We start from the raw sequence: 21,317 nt of genomic DNA on the forward strand, positions 1-21,317 counted from the left end.
TTTACGGCCATATTACTGTAAGTCTTTATCCGCACAACGCAAGTTCGGTTGTTAATTTCAGTCTCTCCCATATGTACGGAAGTTTCTTCAGCAGATTATCGGAAACCCTAACTTTAGTTTTCCCCTCCCTCTCCTTCATTGTTTTTGATGACCTTAATCTTCCTATTCTCACCTGGTCTAACGTCTCGAGCCCTCTCGTCTCTCTAGTGATATTGGATGCCGAGTGCGATATAACAACAACGGTTAGGGTAATGAAAGCTTGTGATATTTCATTGTAATATCACCTCTGATATGTGATGACATCACCTACTAAGTGATATGATATGATATCACCTACTAAGGTGATGATTTGTACATCTCTATATCCCATTTTGGGGGCAATGGGGGCCTCTTAAAAAATAGCTGGTACATAAAAATATCAAAGAAAGTAAGAGATCAACAGACTGAAAAACATATTATCAGCTTCGTTATAACACAAGACACGTTGCATCACTATCGTAGAGCCGAAATTATACTTTGTACTTATGTATCCTTGAATATATCGTTACTACTTGAAATAAATTGAAAAATAAATAATTCAGTTTATCCTTTTATTTTTCTATTTACAGAGAGACGCTTGGTATCGTGGCATAGATCCGTACTTTCCTCGTGAAAATTGGCATCCTTTTGATCCCATGTTACTATCCGAGGGTGCATTTGCAGCGGGTATGATACTTTCATTTCTGAAGCTGGTGCATATATTCTCCATAAATCCACATCTGGGACCGCTTCAAGTTTCACTGGGCAGAATGATTCTCGACATCATAAAGTTCTTCTTCATCTACACATTAGTGCTGTTCGCCTTCGGTTGCGGTCTCAACCAGTTGCTGTGGTACTATGCAGAATTGGAGAAACAGAAGTGCTACCATTTGCACCCGGATGTAGCGGACTTCGACGAATCAGAGAAACCTTGTACCGTTTGGAGACGTTTTGCAAAGTAGGATATCGTATTGTGTTTTAAATATTTTTTTAAATCACTCACTTAGCTCATGTCTGAATACACCACCGGCTTCTTTATAAAGGATCCTGCAATACGAGGATCTGACTTTCAAAATGAAAAAAAAAAAAAATACTGCGGAAGTCCTGCCTGTAAATTGAAGGAGTCATTCTCCTAATCACGTCCTCTTTACAGCAACCAACTGAACGATATTGTGCTAGCGTGCTACCTATTCATCATCACCAACGGCGCCACAACCGGTATCCGGTCTAGGTATGCCTTAATAAGGAACTCCACACATCTCGGTTTTGCGCCGAGGTCCAGCAATTCCATATCCGTAAAAGCTGTCTGGCGTCCTGACCTATGCTATCGCTCCATCTCAAGCAGGGTCTGCCTCGTCTTCTTTTTCTACCATAGATATTGCCCTTATAGACTTTCCGGGTGGGATCATCCTCATCCATAGGGATTAAATGACCCGCCCACCATAACATATTGAGCCGGATTTTATCCACAACTTGACCTATGACCGTCAAGTTGTGGATAATATCGCTCATAGATTTCGTCGTTATGTAGACTACGGAATCGTCCATCCTCATGTAGGGGCAAAAAATTCTTCGGAGGATTCTTCTCTCGAACGCGACCAAGAGTTCGCAATTTTTTTGCTAAGAACCCAAGTCTCCGAGGAATACATGAGGACTGGCAAGATCATTGTCTTGTACAGTAAGAGCTTTGACCCTATGGTGAGACATTTCGAGCGGAACAGTTTTTGTAAACTGAAATAGGCTCTGTTGGTTGCCAACAACCGTGCGCGGATTTCATCATCGTACCGGTTATCGGTTGTGATTTTCGACCCTAGATAGGTTGTTCTGTTCTTCCCCTTTGACCAGTGCGGTTTGATGTTATTGGTTGGTTGGTTTTTGGTGCTGACATTCTCACCATATACTTTGTCTTACCTTCATTGATATACAGCCCCAGATCTCGCGCTTATCGCCGCCTGCGCGATCTGGATGAAGGCAGTTTGCAGGTCTCGGGTCGTTCTTCCTCCGAATCTCGGGATCACTAATCGCTCAAGCTGAATCCGTTTCGTTCCTAATCTGACCGCTCCACTGCGACCAGCTTCGTTGTTAATGTTGCTTTGATATCGCCTCATACCGTCTTTGAATGCTGATTGAAGCTCCAAATAGTACTCGTCATGTCGTTTAAGCTCCTCGAGGTATGGATCACGTCGCTCAGAGTTAATGGCAGTCTCGACAAGCTTTAGCTGATGTTGCCCCCAACATGCCGCCCAGAGGCAGAGCCTTTGAGCACTCAGACCTTGGTGGTCCAATGTATTCAATTCCCCCGTCTAACGGAATATCCCGGATTCGTTTTTGTATCATAGGATTCCCGTTAGAGGATGTGATGTTACCCGCTGCAGTGGGAGCATATCAGCGCCAAAAATCTAATTCCTGATACGTCCGTAGGTGGGGCACTCACATCGAAAATATTCCGTGGATTCCGCTTCCTCATTACAGGATGGGCACGTTTCACCTTGGATAATTCCTATTCTGAACATATGCCCAGCTAGTGAATTATGGCCAGTCAGCATACCCACAATACTTCTGAAAGTCTTCCTGCTTTTCGACAGGATAAACTTTGCAGTATGTTTGTTTGGTTCTGGCAGGAAGAGTTTGGTCTGTCTAGCAGCATTAAGGCTTGGCCACTTGTCATCATGGGAAGTTTGTTCCCAGTTTTTGATAGCAACATCAGCCATGCTACTGACACCTCAATTGCTGGTTCCGGTCCGGCGGGAAAGTTGAAGCCTCTTTTGCGAAGGCATTTCCTTCTACACCGCAATGGCCAGGTACCCAGAGTAATTACACCGTATTGAATCTAGAAATAGAGTTCAATCGGTTTCTACATTCCTGAACGATTTTTGAAGTGATCAAAGCACTGCTCAACGCTTTCAATGCAGCTTGACTATCGCTACAGTTTGCGATGCGCCTGCCCTTCAATCACTCGTCAATCATACAGGTTGCTGCCCTTAGGATCGCATACACTTCAGCCTGAAAGACCGTTGTGTATCGTCCCAAAGGAAAAGCCCAGTTCTCGCTTTGATTTGAGAAATATACTCCTACTCCAGAACCATTTTCTGTTTTTGAGCCATCGATGTATTATAGAAGACGTCAGTATATCCTGACATGCATTCTTCTGGTTCGTCCCAATTTTCTGTTCGTTTCAAGATCACATCATATCTTCTATCAAACAGATGTATGGGGATCTGAGAATTGGAAACCATTGCGAAAACTATTATAGATTCAGTTCTCCCAATGGCTCTTCCAATGCTCTGTGCCCCTCACGTCCACGACAGATTTTGCAGTTCGCATAGTAGTGGGTCGATCAGCATACTCCACAAAAGTGGCGATAGTACACCTCCTTGAAGGCCGCCTTTCGTCGCTTCCGTTGTTAGGTAGCGATCATTACTCACTTCAGCACACAACAATCTCTGCGTTAGCATAGTATAGGTCCACTTTATTAGAGTTTCGTCAACACCATTCTCTCTGGCGACATCATAGAGCTTTTAGAAGGGCTCACAGTCAAAGGCCTTTCAATGTCCACGAACACCCCCTTGCGTACTCACTTTTCAGAGTTGCATCCTCTATCTTTGAAATCAAGGAATGAAGAGCAGACTTATAGGACTTTTTACGTTGGTAAGCCTCACTTAGTGGGTGCCACCTTAGAGCCTTCTTGCGAATGTGATGATCAAGTAGTCCAAATTTGCCTCAAGTTTCTTGGATTTGGATAGTCATTTCTCCCAGGCTTTGGTTTAAAGATTACCTTCAGCTTCTGCCAAGAGGAAGGCACGTAGCCCAGAGCAAGATATCCTCGAAAAATATTTCTTAGAAGTTGCTCTAAGTGCTTTATATCCTCCTTTAGGTAGATGCCATCCATGCCAGGTGCTTTGAAATGTTCAAATGATAGTATAGCAGCTCTCGCCTTTTCATTGGTAAAAACCACTCTCGCTGTATCCCAATTCCCCTTGCAACAGCTTCGTGTTGAAGGGTTTGCAGAAACCGCCAATTCACTTTTTCCTACTTCTGAGACCTGTTCTTCCGGGTGGTGTACTTTCAAGAGAGTTTGTATAGACTCAACTCCGGAGTTCGTGAAAGTACCATCCGGTTTTCTATGAGAGTTCAATTTGCCCGATTCACCCTGGTTAAGGACTCTGCACTCCCTGGAAGTTTCCCTTTTACCTTCCAGTTCCTGTCAGTTTGCTCTGAAAGAGTCTCGTTTCAAACGTTTTACGTGCCTCTTATATTCACGCTGTGAGTTCCAGAAGTTTACCCAGTCTTCGGCTTTATTGCTTTTGCAAGCACGATTTGGAAGTCGTCTGGTTGATTTCCTGAGTCTCTGCAATTCTCGGTTCCACAATGGAACGGTTTTACCACGTTGGCCCCTGGAAATTGGACAAGCCTCTTCAAAGTTTTCTAAAAGTGTGCGAGTTAGAGTTTTCAATTGATCTTCTATCGCCAAATGAGTCCTTAGTCGACTAGGGAGTTCAACTTTGTCGCCAAGAAGTTCCTTGAACTTTCTCCAATCCGTTTTCCTAGGATTCCGTCTTTGTATTATAGGCTGTCCGTGAGACTTCATCTAACACTCGCGAGTTTCGAATCAACTCTAACAACTTTGAAGTACAGATTGTTAGGTCAATTACTTCACTTCTTCTTGGCCCCACGAATATAGGGGCGCACCCCACGTACGCGGTCATCAGAGCAGCTGAAGTGATAAAATCAAACAGCTTCTTTCCTCTGGGAATGCATTTGCTACTGCCCCAACAAATATGCTGAGCTACCAGATCCCTTAGTTCTTGCGTCGGCGAAGGGCACAAAGAATCATAGGGTAAGTAAGCGGAGGCAACTCGACATTTCTCCTCTTACCATTAACCTGGTGTTGTCACAGGGGTTAAGATGTGGCCGTAAACGGTGAACTCTGGGTACCAGGCGACCCCCAGTTTCAACTAGCCTTGTCTCGGCAAAAAGGGGCTCTGCCGAGATCGACTTACTTTCCCTGGAAAAATTGAGGCCATGGTAGCCAACTATGAAAAAACAAAAAAAAAACAAAAACATAAACCTATTAAGCAAACACAGTTAAACTTCGATCGTGACGATCCAATCCCGAGTGAAGGGGCAACCCTGAGTTCATCGATGGAGAACCTGAGTCTAGACTCAGATTAACCACTTATTCAAGTGGGAACCAATTCAATTGGGACCCAGTCCTTAACGGATGAGCCGAAGCAGGCCCCTTCTGTCAGTACTCCTGACCCCAGGCTCCAATCGACGCCACCTGCTGAGGCTAAAGTCTTGCCCATGGGTAAGCACCTGTCCACGAACAGCAAACTGCCTTCGGGCAAACCGCCTCCGGGCAACGCGCAACCCAAGAGCTGTGGCAAGGTTGAAGGGAAAGGAGCGTTCGGGGCACCTGCGGCTAAAGGGAAACCGAACCGGCAGCGGTCCTCGGACGATCCTAACTCTTCGACACAAAAGGCAGCAAACGGCACTGGCTAGGCCTTCATTTGCAGTCAAGGCTATCGAAGCCGATGGATGGGTCCTGTATGACGACTCTAATCCATCCGGCTTTGCTTTGAGTCGGTAGGTATATACCGTAAAATGTTACGACTGAACTTTGCCGACGAAGACACGAACGAGTAGCTCAGGCAGTACTGCTCCTCCCTCAAGGATGTGTGGGAGGGTGCGTGACTAACCTTGAAAAGGGTCTCTGAGCTTTCATCGATCAAAAAGTGCTTTCTCTGGCTTCCAGAAGAGAGCGAAATGGTGTTGGGGTTCTGGAACAACTTGGTGTACAGAACAACCTTAACACTTCCACCTGGTTGCTGCTAGGCAGCAAAACAGGAGAGAACCGATAGGCCGGGAACTTTTCTCACTATCGGCGTTCCCGAACCCGATGTTAAGAAGGTTCGGGAAAAATCGGGCTGCCGGCTCTACTATGGGCTGGGGACCGTCACGTTACAAGTGTGGGCTCCTAAAACCATTGAAGCGGACATGCAGCCCCCGGTATCTACATCTGAAACGTAGATGAGGTGCCACATTTCCCAAGTAAATTTGCAGCATTGTAAAACGGCGACTGCACTTATCAGTCGTCGGATCAATAGCTGCAAGACATTTATATACCTAACCTAACCTTCCAACATGCTGACCTATTGTATGCCAATGGAAGTGATCGACCCGGCGCCTGCATGGTAGTCTCCAAAGACTTCCAGGCTAACCTGGTTAACGACCTATGTAATGGCGACACCACATCGGCCAAGTTAACCATAAAAAGTCAGCAGGGAGATAAAGAGATACTATGGTGCTCTGCATATTTCCCCTATGACGCAGAAGACGTTCCCAGTGGAACATTCATCAGAGCTATCCAATATGCCAAAAGTAGAGGCATGGGGGTAATAGCAGGATGTGATGTCAACGCTCACCACATATGCTGGGGAAGTTCGAACATCAATGCAAGAGGATCGAGACTACTGGAGAATCTAGTAGGAACCAATTCCGATCCTAAATGTGGGTAATGAACCCACTTTCTTCAACGTGGTCAGGCGAGAGGTCATCGACATCCCGGTGGCATCTCCTGACATCGTGGCTCTGATCGGGGAGTGGAGAGTGTCAAACGATATCACATTCTCGGATCACACACGCATTGATTTCGTTATGGGCATGGATCCACCTCCACCCACTCCATTTCGGAATCCGAGGAAGACAGATTGGGTGATGTATCAAATAGAATTGAGCGCCCGAGTCACGATCCTTGGGACACGCATCCATTGCTGGAATTGAGAAGACAACCCAGATGATCACAACTAGTATGACAGAAGCTTTCGAAGAAAGCTGTTCACTCAAGATGCCAAAGAAGGGTAAAACACCATGGTGGAACTCGGATTTGGCAAAACAGAGGAGAACGACAAGGATGCTCCTTAATCGTGCTCTGAAGGGTGAATCAAGCACTAGCTGGAATCGCTATAAAGAGACACAGAAAGCTCTAAAGAAGAGCAGAAGATCGGGTAAACGATCATCTTGGAGACGCTTTTGCGAAGAGACTAACTCTCTTGAGGCAACCTCAAAGCTGCAGCGGATTCTGGTCAAAGAACTTAGCCAGAAACTGGGCTATTTACGTTTACAGAATGGGAAGTGCACAGAAAGCGATGAAGAAACGGCAAATCATTTGCTTGAAGTACACTTCCCAGGCAGCATTCAAATTCTAATCTCGGGGCCAACAGGTGCATACAGCCCTCAACCGAGTGACTGGAATCTGGCATGCAAAGTAGTATCACTGGAGCGAGTGAAATGGGCATTTAACTCGTTCCATAGATACAAGTCTGCAGGTCCGGATGGCATCATCCCTGAGCTGGTAATAGAAGGAATGGATGTCCTGGGTCTACACATTCGGAATATATATCGTGCATGCCTAGCACACGCTTATATTCCAATTAAATGGTGGGAGGTGAAGGTGTTGTTCATTCCCAAACAAGGAAAATCCACCTACACAGACGCAAAAAGCTTTCTACCGATCAGCCTAACATCCTTTCTGCTAAAAGTACTAGAAAGACTAGTACTAGAAAGGCAAATCCACGGAGACAGCACCCCATGAACTTACGGCAAAAATTGAAAAGCTGATGTCCGAAAAAGAATACGCCTTAGGCGCATTCATGGACTTCGAAGGTGCCTTCAATTATGCCTTATTCGCGGCAATTTGTGATGCGGCAAGACAGCATGGAATCGAACCGCTGCTAATCAGTTGGATCCTTCACATGCTAGAGTGGAGAAAAATCCACATATCGGTCGGCCAGAAGTCTATTGAAGCAGGATGTCTCAGGGGCTGCCCACAGGGAGGGGTTCTCTCTCCACTGTTATGGCTCTTGGTGATGAATACCCTGCTGTGGCTCCTGAAGGAAAAAAAAGCCTTCGCGCAAGCATTTGCGGACGACCTAGCCGTAATAATTACCGGCAAGTTTGCGGACACAGTATGTGACCGCTTGAATGCAACTCTGCATGTAATCCACAGCTGATGCTTCCGCAATAGACACACTGTGAATGCTAGGAAGACTGGAGTAGTTATGTTCACTAGGAAGCTATACGCAGCTATACGCTACCCACCTTAGCAGGGGCGGAAATCCAGCTGGCACAAACAGTCAAGTACTTAGGAGTACATTTTGACTCCAAGTTAACGTGGAAGCATCATATCCAGGAACAATATCAGAAATCCTGCAGATTGTTCTGGTACTGTAGGAAGGTAGGATAGGTAAGACCTGGGGACTTTCACCTAAACGGATATACTGGATGTATACATCCATAATAAAACCCATTTTGATGTATGCATGCATCGTCTGGTGGCCAAGACTGAACTTTGCTAACAGCAGGAAGCTGCTAATGCAGAATCAGAGACTTGGTTGCCTAAGTATTATTGGAGCAATGAGTACTACGCCGACTGCGGCACTTGAAGCTATCCTAAATTTACCCCCCATTCACTTGGAGGTGAAACGGAAAGCGGCCAACGACGCATATAGGCTCGATACCATTGGGGCGTGGAAAGGCGGCCAATCAAACGGTCATGCGTCTATCTGGAAATTCCTTGAAAAACATCCGGTAGCCCTGATGCCGGCCGATCATATGGTTTCCAGATTCGTCTTTGAAAAGACATACACTGTCGTAATCACCGAAAGAGAAGAATGGTCGACAAGTGGCCATGAATGTTTTCAGATTACAAACCTAATAATGTTCCCCGACGGGTCAGTCTTGGAGGATGGATCGGGCGCAGGGATGTTCTCGGAGAATCCGATTATAGAACTGGCCCGATCCCTCGGAAAAAGGACGATCAGGCGGAGATATATGCCATTTCATTAGCAGCAGAAGAATGTCTGCGACAAAAATGGAGGGGTCGCACCACCGTCAGTCGGGCGGCATTATCAGCACTAAATGGCAACAACATATCAAGCCAGTTGGTGTGGAGTTGTCATCAGGTGCTGCTGAAACTTGGCCGACTGAGCGAAACATTCCTGATATGGGTACCGGAGCACTCTAACATCGCCGGTAATGAGGAGGCTGACAGACTGGCTCGCCGGGGGTCTGGATCCACAATCGTGGGGCAAGAAACAAGTCTTGGAATCCGACCATCTACTGTCAAGTCTACTCTGAAGGGTGAAATTGCAAGGATTCACGCATCCGAGTGGAGAAATTTGGACTCTTGCCGGCAAGCGAAAATCCTTGTGGGAGAGCCTAGGGTCACTAGAGCGGCATTAAGAAGTGGGACATGAAAACCCTAGTAGGGCTTTTGACGGGATACTGCCCCTTAAACCACCATGTGGAAAAGATTGGGATAGTGGTTTCGGCTGTGTGCAGCCAATGTGAGGGGGAGGATACGGCCCTGCACTTTTTATGCAGCTGCCCGGCATCCTCAGATCTCAGACGAAGACACCTTGGCAAGGTTTTCTTCCATGAAGAATCTTCACATTCTGCCTCTGGAGAATGTTCTAAGATACGCTAAAGCCTGCGAACACCGTAGGCGGGAAGCCATTGAATAGGCAACTTACGGGGCTGCGGCTCCCCCCTGCTAACTAAACTAAACTAAACTTGGTGTTGTAAGTTGACCGTATCAAGGTCCTGGGAACAGAATTGTCTCAGCATGGTTGCCTCTAACAATTTTGACATCAGAACGCAGGTCCTCGGTCTCGAGGATCTTCCATCGAAGAAGATCCTGGTCCCCTTGACTGATAAAATACCACAGATTCTGTTAAAATGAACCCATGGCTCTTGAACCAGAAATATATAAGGACAGTCCTGCAACTTTGACAGTCTTGCCGCCAGTAGATAGGAAGAAGGTTTGGCTAACTGAAAATTCTACTGCGTTCAGTGTGGATCTCACTGGGGTCACTTTCCACCGAAAGTACCGCTTTCTTGCGTCCGATTTCTTTGGATATCGCCCCACTTCGCGGTGTAGCAACCTCCATGTCCTCATTCCCAAGAAACTTCGCCTTCTTTCGCAGTGCCTTCCGTTGTGGTAGGGTAGAATCCCTCCCAGGTTCACCGTGTTCGGGCTACATTACAGATTAAAAGAAAATAAAGGAACCTATCGTTGCCTATATAAAGGATAGTCCTCCGTACTCATTCTTTTCGAAAATCTGGTTGGCAAACAAGAAGCTTTGTTCAGTTTTGATGAGAATGATACTATCGGAAGCAAATACGGAAGCCAGAAAATTTTGTTTTTCTCATCACTTGTCCATGATTTAAGGATATTTAGTAAGGTTTGTAACATAATCCCCCGGAAATAGATAAAAACCAAGGCAAAGAATCGCATGTCTATTACCGAAATCTTTATTTTACCAGTCACCACTTAGTACACAGTCCCATCGCAACTTTTGATACACCATCCCCTCACAAAATATTCTATTTCGAATCATTAAATTTTTGCTATTCAATACTTTCTCTTCCTTCCGCAGTCTTTTCGAAACATCACAATCTCTCTTCTGGGCGTCCTTTGGCCTAGTGGACTTGGTGTCCTTCGATTTAGCCGGCATCAAAGGATTCACCCGATTCTGGGCTTTGCTGATGTTCGGGTCATACAGTGTAATCAATATCATTGTCCTGCTGAACATGCTGATTGCCATGATGTCGAATTCATACCAAATAATTTCGGAACGCGCCGATGTTGAATGGAAATTCGCCCGGTCCAAGTTGTGGATGAGTTACTTTGAGGAAGGAGATACGCTTCCAGCACCTTTCAACATGTTTCCAACAATGAAATTAATTAGCAAAACACTGGGAAGGGCACCGAAAAGAACAAAGAGTCTTTTGGTAGGTACCGACCGTAATTTACTTCAATTTTACATTGAAAACTCAAAAGGAAGCAATATTTCGACCCCAGCCTGAAATTGGAGTTCATCCTTTTTGTATTATTTTTAGCAGTAATTTGGTAGTTTTGTTTGCAACCAGAGGCAAAAGTTACAAATATCGTTGTAGAGCTAAACATATAATAAAAATCATAGTATCAAGGGAAGTTAACCTGCACCCTAACGAGCTATTGATAGTATAGTACGCCAACCAATACTATAGCTGACAGTAATTTTAGGATGTTTCGTCCTTCCAAGTGTTTTATCTGACATTAAATATCCTCCCATCTTCATTAACCTACTTTGCATAAGTGCCCAACATTGTCCCAAAATATGCATAGAGGTTTCATCGCTCTCTTCATGGATGCAGGTACTGTCCGCAGATATTCCTAGCTTTCCCAGATCGTAGTTTAGCCTGCAGTGGTCGATGAGTACTTCCACTAAGATTGTAAGGTTTTTCTTGGTCAGCCTTAAACAATCCTGCGGTACCTTTGGCTCACATTTCCTCCTGAGTACACTCCATTTCTGCTAAGTTCGCCCAAATTATCTCTTCCTTATTAGCATGGTCAAGAACCCTTTCCCGACTCCAACAAAGCGTTTGGTCCCTATAACGACGGTTCTACACTTTTCCTCTGCCTCTCGACTGCCTCATTACCTTCTTACCCAATATAGCCTGGAACCAAGAGTATCCAGACATTATACTTCGAGCCAAGTGTATCCAGTTTATTAAGGCATTTCAATACCAATCTAAAGTTGAACATAAGTGTCTTGATAGCTATTTGGCTGTCGGCTGGGATCGTAATATTCTAGAGAGCACTCCCAGTTCTTTTGGAGGTTTTTTTATGGGTGGAGCCGGAAATCTTAAGAAGACGCAGACAGTGTGTGGAATTCCCACCCACTAAAACCACCTCCACTTGTCCGCCCATATCCCCGCGAAACCACCGAGAAGTATTTCTTCATAAGGAGGGCTCTGGTTTTCACCAGCACAACTAAGTCACGCGTCCGTCATGGTTTCTAGACTCGTTCCTGTTCATGCAGCTTTTCCTGTATTGCAGTTACTGTTGCATTTATCGCACTTCAATTTGCTGCGGATTTCAGCATCTCCTCCACGAAACTATAGGGACCTGTAACGGCGTTTAGGGCGTTGTTTAACCGCCCTCTTTCATTCAGGAATCTCGGACAGTGAAACCTAACATGCTCCCAGTCCTCGGGTATAGTGGCGTATTCAGGACAGTCTCTGGACTCATCCAATCCGAAGAAATGCAAGTACTTCATGTATCCACCATGTCGCATAAGGAACTATGTTTGGTGGTAATTCAAATCTCAGCCTTTTCGCTCAACCCATCTCTCAATACACGGTATCAGTATATGAGTCCAGCGACCTTTTTCGGAATTATCCCACCGTCGCTGCCATCTCTTGTATAGTTCGCTCTTAGCGGTTTTTCGGAATGCTGGAATTACTTCAGCCGTATTCACCCTCCTTCTTCGGTAGAGGCGGTGTGCCTTATTCGTTAGAAGATCCAAGGGAATCATTCCCATAATGACACACACTGCTTCACCGGATACTGTCCAATATGCGCTGCACCCCCTTCAGCGCGATTGGCCGGTATGCCGAACTCACCCTAGTCACCCTTGTCACCCCTCCCTCCCACCGCGTATAGCAGAATGGATTTCGCCATCTCCGCTGCCGACTAGATTTTGGCTCTCCAACATTATCCTTGCTGGAGATGAGCTAGCCTTTACTGCCTTTTCGCGCGCATAGTGCAGGTGTCCCTTGAAGCTCAACTTGGCATCGGTCATTACCCCCCAGGTATGTAATTATCGTTTTTGAAACAATCTCATGATTACCAACCCGGATTTTGACAGTGTGATTGGTAATAAGGACTTCCTCCGTCTTATCTTCCGCCAGGTCCAATTTCAACATTTGGAGCCATGCTTTTATGGCGTGTGCGGTTTCGCTTGCATACAGCTGCGCGTCTTTGTGGTGTTTCGCAATTACCACCGGGTCATCTGGAAAACCAATCAATGTTGGCTGCTTTGGCACGCGCAAATTATGTTCCGCCTTCCGGACCAGGTTGCAACAACCGTTGCAATTCCATCAACCGTCGATCGCGCTCTGAGAAACCGATACTGCCGCTCCGATAAATCACCAGCTATTTCAACGAAGGGAAGCAGCCTGTTGTATATCATCCTCTCCAATATCTTCCTCATAGTGTCTAAAAGACAGATAGGATGGTATGAAGAGGGTGCACCAGGTAATTTTTCGGGCTTTGGCAGCAGAACCAACCTTTGCCTCTTTCACTGAGCGGGAGACACTCTTCGACCATGTACGATTCAAATGTTCTTATGAACTGTGCGGGCCCGATTTGAGCAGCCAACCTCAGGGCTTTGTTCGCAATAACGTTCAATTCGAGAGCCTTATTGTCCACAATTCGTCCACAGATTTCCCGTACTTCCTCCCCGTTCACCCAGGGGTTTGAGAAGACGTCCTATTAAACCATTGGATGAAGTCCACTTTTTTCCTATTGTGGGAAAGAGATTGTGATTATTTTGAACAAGAGTCGCGGGCACATCACTTGGGGTAATTTTTGTCCACGAATCTTGTTCATTACAACCTTGTAAGCAACGTCCCACGGATCGCATACCTCAGTTACCCATTGTCATAACTGGCACACTTTTTCCAGCGCCGAACCCTTCGAGTCGCAACCTCCTTCCAAAGCCGGCAGGAATGTCTTTTCCTCGAAAGCTACAGTGGACCACCCAGCTATCATGGTTTTACCGCTTTTGTTGTTCAGTCGACCGTCGCCTTCCCCATTCCTGATGTCGAGGAAGATGGCCTGGTATTCACTATGAATGTAATGTTCACTCACCCCCCAGACCATTCGTCTCGTCAACGAATTACTGAGCTAAGCCAGATTGACAATTGAGCCTAGCCCTCTGCCTCGGAAGGTGCGCACGGATCCAGTATTTACTAGTACGATGTCCAGTTTCAGCTTACAAGCAAGATCACTCGACTTTCCCAGTCTAAAGCGCGCAGAATTCCCGTACCTACGCCTCGAAATTGCCGGCCATGATTTTGGGGCTTTGGTCTCCAGCGTCCAACACCAAGCTGTCTAGCATCTCATCATATTGCGCTAATGTTGCATTAAGACGAGCATAACAGCTGCAACTTTGAGACCGTTGACAATTTCTCCTATTTTGGGTCGAAAATTACAACCGATAACAGCTACAATGATGAAATCCGCGCACGGTTGTTGTCAGCCAACAGAACATATTTCAGTTTACAAAAACTGTTCCGTTCGAGACGTCTCACCATAGGGTTAAAGCTCTTGCTGTACAAGACAATGATCCTGCCAGTCCTCATGTATTCCTCGGAGACTTGGGTCCTTAGCAAAAAAAATTGCGAACTCTTGGTCGCGTTCGAGAGAAGAATCCTCCAAAGAATTTTTGGCCCCCTACATGAGGATGGACGATTCCGTAGCCTACACAATGACGAAATCTATGAGCGATACCATGACCATCCCGTTGTGGATAAAATCCGGCTCAATAGGTTACGGTGGGCGGGTCACTTAATCCGTATGGATGAGGATGATCCCACCCGGAAAGTCTATAAGGGCAATATCTATGGTAGAAAAAGAAGACGAGGCAGACCCTGTCTAAGATGGAGCGATGGTGTAGGCCAGGACTCCAGACAGCTTTTAAAAATATCGAATTGGTGGACCTCTGCGCAAAACCGGGATGTCTGGAGTTCCTTATTAAGGCAGGCCTAGACCGGATACCGGTTGTTGCGCCGTTGATGATGATCATGATGATAACAGCTGCAGATATAAATGCCGTTGACTTTTGGCCTTTCAAAGCCCGCTCCTGGGAATAACATTGCTTCTTTAATGGCTTGCCGTTCGTATTCCCATACCACCACGTTTGCAGATGAGTCTTCCACTCACGTAGCATTACCGTAATTTCATTAGGGTCAGCAGATTCTTAATGAACTTCATTTAACAGCTGTCTCCCAGCGGACGCACGCAGTTACTCCGCTGTTGTGTTTGGACCTTCATTCTGCCCGTGTTTCATTGTGCCCTACCCTCCCCTATAAACAGCACCAAATTCGCCTTCGCTGTTTTGTATGAAATTTGGAAATGCAACTACCTCAACACCGACATCATGGTAAGGATGTTCCACGATAATGCTCTCTGTTGCCTATTGTTACATGGAAGTAATTCATAGAAAGTCACTGTTCCTCGCAAATCTCACAAATGGGTAAGTGACAGTGGATAGGTAATACATTTTTTTTTTGTGATTGGGGGAGGTGAATACGTTTACGCACAGAGTGTTGGACTCCCACAACAGCACGCTCTCGAACTACCAGCTAAATTCCTCCCTGTCATCAGAGAACTAGCCTGGAACCGTTTGACGCATTACTTCGGGCTAGCCCTCGCGATCCCCCGCCTTTGGAAGCCTTCAAATCAGGGAATTTCTTTCACCAACGGGAGGGGAGGGGAGGAAGGGACTTGTTAGTTCAGGGAACCCCTTACCGTCCGATCCCTCCGCAGGTCGAGTTCAATTTTCTTCCAACTGCCAGCGCTCTTCAGCATCTCTCGCACAATGTTGGCTGGAGAGAGCTCCCCTGCGTCTGCATAAAGCTGCTGGCGGAGGCCGTACCACCTCTCGCAAGAGAAAAAGGTGTGTTGAGCGTCATCCGCCACTCCATTGCAGAACACACAATCAGGAGATCGCGCCTTCCCAATCCTGTGCAGGTAAGGCTGAAAACCTCCATGCCCACTTAGAAGTTGGGTAAGGAAGTAATCAATCTCACCGTGCGTTCTGTTCAACCATGGGTCTAATTTGCCGATGAGCCGCGCAGTCCACTTGCCCCTTGGCTCATTTTGCCAAGAAAGTTGCCACTCACTAAGGGTGCGTTGACGTTCTTCACGGGCAACCACTTCTCTTAAATTTTCGCCCTTACGGCGATAGATAGCTTTGCGCTCCTTGGCAAGGAGGGCAACGGGGATCACTCCCGCAATCACCATCACAACCAGTTCGGAGATGGTGCGATAAGACGCCACTCGCAAAGCACCCCGCCTCTACACTTGAGCAAGGTGCTTACGATGCACCTCCTTGTCAAGGGCATCAGCCCATACCTCTGCGCCATAGAGCAGAATCTCAAGGCCGCGTTTCCAGCTGCAGCCCTGTCCGCTGCTGCTTTGATTTGTTCGAGGAAGCTCATCTTCGAGTCGAGCATTAAACCAAGGTATTTAACCACAGGTTTTGACTCTATAGTCAACTCACCAATCAATATGTGACGCAGGGTCGAGATTCTCCTTCTGGTCAAGACGACTACTTCGGTTTTTTCCTGGCAAGGCAAGGCTGAAACCATGAGCAGTAATCCATTCGTTTACCCATCGCATCAATATGCCAAGTCTGTTTTGCGCCTGTTCAACAGTGCGTCCGGCAACAAGTCCCGCAACGTAGTCTGCATAACCGACCAGGCACTCCTATTCAGGCATATCGAGTCTCAGTAGACTATCATAGGAAGCGTTCCAGATGTGCGGCCTTATGATGGATCCCTGTACCACTCGCGACGTGATTTTCATCCTCCTTTGGCCCTCTAATGTCTCACAGAGCAGGGAGCAGTCTTTCAGATAATCCCTCAATATCTGCAAGAGATAGCTTGGCACGTGAAATGAGTTTTCTAGTGTGCCTAGCATATCTGTCCATCTTACGGAATTGAAGGCATTTCTGACATCGAGCGTTATGAAGAGCACTATCCGTCGAGACCGGTGGCTGTGTACCTCGGCTCGATGAACCGCATCTACGACCTCCATAATAACATCCACTGTAGATCTCCCTGAACCCGAACTGTCTTGCGGATAAGTCCCCGGCAGCGCGGATCGCTTCAGCGAGTCTACCCCTGATGAGCTTTTCAAGAACTTTCCCGGCCGTGTCAAGCATTCACAGCGGTCGGTATGCGGACGGGAGCTCCGGGCCTCTTGTACTCTTCCTGATCATCGCGAGTCTGGCCACTTTCTAACGACAAGGAAAATTGGCCTACTTCAAGTAAGCGTTGAACGCCTCAAGCAGCAATTCTGGCCGTTGGTGGAACACCAGTTTGTAAATAGGTTGGGTTACAAAAATATCAATCGATGACGGCTTTACGGTTTCTTACCAGGGCAGAGGTAAATCGTCAAACGCTGCCTCACCTCTGCCCTGGCAACAGCGTGACCGAAGCGGCTCGCAGATGTTGAGTGCTCCTTTATATAATTCGCAGAACACGACATGACTACGAATTATATTCTATTATATATGCTTTCCATGTTCGCCTATAGAAGGAGATACGTTCCAATAGTTCCTCCAGTTCCATCAGGCCGTTTTTGACGCCTTTGCTGGTGTTCCTCTGGAGGAAGGTTGCCCACCGCATACGCTTCACCACTGCTGCTCATTTCCTGATGAGCCTTTCTTCTTCGGCTCTAGCTAGGACGATCGACTGCATTTGCACACGGTTTATGCCCGAATCCAACTGCTCAGGACGCGCGATTCTGACTGAATTTTCTCTCGAAACAGGGGCACTACAAGGTATTGGAGTTGTCCTCTCCGCACGGTCAGTCGCGCCACTTGATAAGGCTTCTTATCATATAATGAAATGCAGTGAAAATCCACCATTCTCATATAATGTCTCCTATATTTTGTTGGATTATCCGACTCTCCTTGCTAAAGTCGCGCAATGAAGGAAATGTTTTGACATCCCCCTTCCCACCAAACTGCCCGTGCTCCTTTCAGAGCTCCGCATCGAATTTCGACTTCGGAGGCACAACGCTATCCCCACTAGCAATCCCCCAAGTTTTAAGCTTCCCGGAAAGGTCTCAGTCTGGATCTCATTCCTGTTCTATTTATGACTCTGTGAAAGGACCTAAAATCTGGAAAAATAAGCCTCATTTTAGCAAATTCATTTTCTTGCGCCAAGAGTTTAGAGTCCATTTCCTATCAGTATAACTTTACTTTACTTTGCTCCTCTCTACTTCGTGCAATCCATGAGAGGACACTATTGCACCTTCACAGTTCGTCAATAGGTGCCCGAATTTTCCATACCCAGGGATGAGCCTATGATGCTCATGATGTGAAGGCGAATATACTTCATTTACCAATCCTTCGCAGGTGTATAACCATTTCATCCAAATAATAATTGCTAAACTAAGTTAAATCCTTCCCAGCCTCATTCGTTCCGTCAATGTGTTCCTCCATAGACATTAGGACAATAAACTTCTGCAAAGTTTGCGTAATAGAAATTTTCCTAAAAGTTTTTTCACAGTGGCCTCGACACTGCCGTTAGTGTGAAAAGTTTGCAGGCCAGGCGCCGACTAATCTAACACATACACAAATGCTCTAGTCCTTGCCCAAAGCCATTTGCCAAGAATTAAATACCAATTTATACAAATTTGTGCCTCTTTGCTTGCCACCGACGTCCTAGCTTGCTGTCCTGTATCCTCACGCTGGAATCCCTCGACTTTTCCTAGGACCACCCTCGGCTCCGAATGTAGGAGTTTAATGTTAGTCTGATGCTACGTAGTCGGTAGCAGCCTTCCCGATAAGCAGAATGGCAAATAGATAAAAATGTACTGAAAGATTTAGAAATGCCTACGACAATTCCATTGGTAGCCAATGATAGCTTCGTTTAGGACTTTTTTCGTCCTTTATTTTAAGTATTGTCTTTTTTCCTCATTTGCATTGCCGCCTTTTGTGATTCGTATTCGATTGTGGGATGGACGTGTAGAGACGCAATCTGGAGAAAGCACGCACCATGCACGAACGGGTAATGAGGCTCCTAGTGCGAAGATATATCACGGCTGAGCAAAGGAAGCGGGATCTATTCGATATTACCGAAGATGATATCATTGAAGTGCGACAGGACATCAGTTCATTACGTTACGAACTCTTGGATATCTTCCAGAAGAATAAGATGAGAGTGCCAGACGTAGACAAAAAGCATCACGCAGGTAAGTTGGTTAATTAAAACTCACCTTTCTCCTACCTAATCGGCTGTTTGTTGAATATTTCGAAAGAACTGGCCATAATGACATCGAATTGAATCCTAAATTTCAAATCTGATATTCGAATTTCGATCCTTAGTTAGGTTAACAAAGAACCTGTATTTAAGGACTTAGTGATACTACATCGGTTATGGGTTATGGGTCTTGAAACAGCGAAGACGTGAATGCTTCGATAAACTTTTTATTTAATACTTCTTAAACTAGCCAATGGAATATAAAATTGTGTGCTCGATCCAGTTCCTGGACATGCTCTGGTCCTCGGGTGTAGCGGCGCATTCGGGACAGTCTGGCGAGTCATCCAACGCGAAGCGATGCAAGTGTATCCACCGTAACCCATAAGAAGCTGTGTTAGGTGGCAATTCAATTCCCCATGTTTTACGCTCGACCCATCTGTCAATACACGGGCCTTCTTCGGAGTTATCCCACCGTTGCTGCCATCTCCTGTACAGGTCCTTCCTAGTGGCATTTCAGAAGCCGCAGTCAGCACGGATGGAACATATTGCCGGACCTCGGACTGATTTGCCCTTCTTCTTCGGCAGACGTAGCGTGTCTCATTTGCTAGAGGATCCTAGGGAATCGTCCCCGTAATATCACACCCTGCTACACTGTCCTATATGCACTGCATACCCTCAGGGCGATTGGGCGGTATTCTGAACTCACCCTTCTCCGGTGCACCGTGTTGTCCAGAGCTCCCTTCCAGACAGGAGACATATATAGCAAGATAGATTTCCCTGCCCCTGCAATAAGCAGCCGGCGACTAGATGTTTGCCCTCCAATATTGGGCATCATCCTTTCTAGAGAAAGCTAGCCTCTGCTGCCTTTTCAGGCACATAGTTCAGATGCCCCTTGAAGCTCAACTGGGCATCGATCATTACCCCCAGGTATCTAATGATTGACTTCCAACAAATTCGTGATTACCAACCGAATTTTGACAGTATTGTTTTTTTTCTATTATACAATTAGTAATAAGGTAATAAAAAGTCTCTCGGAGGCTCTTCATTATCCGAGCTAAGTAACCACGTAGACCAAGTTAAGCCAGCGTGCCTTCAATTCAACTCCAAATTGACCACGTTAAAGGCATTTTTGACATCCAGCGTCACCACCGCGCAGCACTTACCAGCGGCCGATGCCTCCTAAGCCAGGTACACTACCAATACTATCGCATCAACCGTAGACCGCGATCTGCGAAACCCATGCAACCACTCCGATAGATCACACATTAGCTCGAAGAACGGAAGCAGCTTGTTGTATATCACCCTTTCCTACATCTTCCCTATATTGTTTAAAAGACAGATAAGGCAACATGAGGAGGGTGCATCAGGTGCGTCCGGTACGAGAACTAACCTCTGTCTTTTCCACTGAGCAGGAAACACTCCTCCCACCATGTACGAATCAAATGTGCTTAAATGAGGGCCCGATTATAACTGCCACCTTCATGGCTTTGTTCGGAATCCTGTCCAACCCCGAAGCCTTGTTATCGTCAATTCGTCCACCGATGTCGCGTAGTTTCACCACGGTCACTCCAGGAACTGAGAAGACGTCCTGTTGAACCGCTGGCTGAGGTCCACTTTCTTCCTGTCATGAGAAAAGAAGCGCGATTATTTTGAACAGGAGGTGCGGAAAAGTCACTTGATTTCTGTTCACGAATCTTCTTCATTGCAACCTCGTAAACAGCGCACCACAAATTAGTATTTACCTCAAGGTGCAACTGCTTGTAGCTATTCCTTCTTAAGGCTACTTCGAAGATCGCGGTATTCTTTCTCTAACTGCCAACGTTCTGGCTTGTCCTTTGGTAAAGCGAAATTTCTTCGTTCCACAGGTAGTTTGGTTTCCTACTGCAGAGTAAATTCAGTTGGAGCATTGTAGAGTCGCATGGCTCAGTTACCCACTAACATAGTTGGCTTACTTTTTCCACAGCCATCCCTTTCGGGTCGTGACCAGCCACCAGAAATGTCTCTTCCTCGAAAGGTCCAGCAGACGAGCCAACCATCTTGGGTTTTTCAATTCTATTGCTCATTCGACTGCCGCCTTCTCTGTTTTTATTGTTGACAAAGATGGCCTCGTGGTCACTGTGCAATTCGTCTGACTAACGAGGTACTGAACTAAGTTAGATCGACTATCGAGCCTACCTCAGAAGCTGGTATGCTAGTTGGCCTCTGTTCTATATATTTGGGATATTTTCAAAAACCGCGGGACCCGTCTACTCAAAGCCTTGGGTAAATTTTTTCACCTCTAAAATACTCACAGTGAGATAGTAGTCGCTAATCGAACACTTTTTTTCCAAGTTTTATAAAATGAATATCATATTTTATCCTTCAGATATTTGAGAATCCTCTACTTTCCACACTTCCTACTATACAGGTTTCCGACATGCTCGTACTATAAAATACAGTGCCATGTTGACCTCGAAATTATGACATGTTGTGCC

The 21,317-nt window shown here is 46.1% G+C and overlaps 1 protein-coding gene across 1 annotated transcript in view; it reads left to right on the plus strand.

Moving 5' to 3' along the window:
- The window catches only part of LOC119659975 (transient receptor potential protein), a 52,819-nt gene that overhangs the window by 25,225 nt on the left and 6,277 nt on the right, over nt 1-21,317 (plus strand). Inside the window, exons 11-13 of the mRNA XM_038068341.1 lie at nt 609-976; nt 10,458-10,812; nt 18,613-18,835. Of these exons, the coding sequence (XP_037924269.1) occupies nt 609-976; nt 10,458-10,812; nt 18,613-18,835 (946 nt within the window). The remainder of the gene's footprint in view (nt 1-608; nt 977-10,457; nt 10,813-18,612; nt 18,836-21,317) is intronic.

The sequence above is a fragment of the Hermetia illucens genome, chromosome 6, assembly GCF_905115235.1.
Source record: "Hermetia illucens chromosome 6, iHerIll2.2.curated.20191125, whole genome shotgun sequence".
NCBI lineage: Eukaryota > Metazoa > Arthropoda > Insecta > Diptera > Stratiomyidae > Hermetia > Hermetia illucens.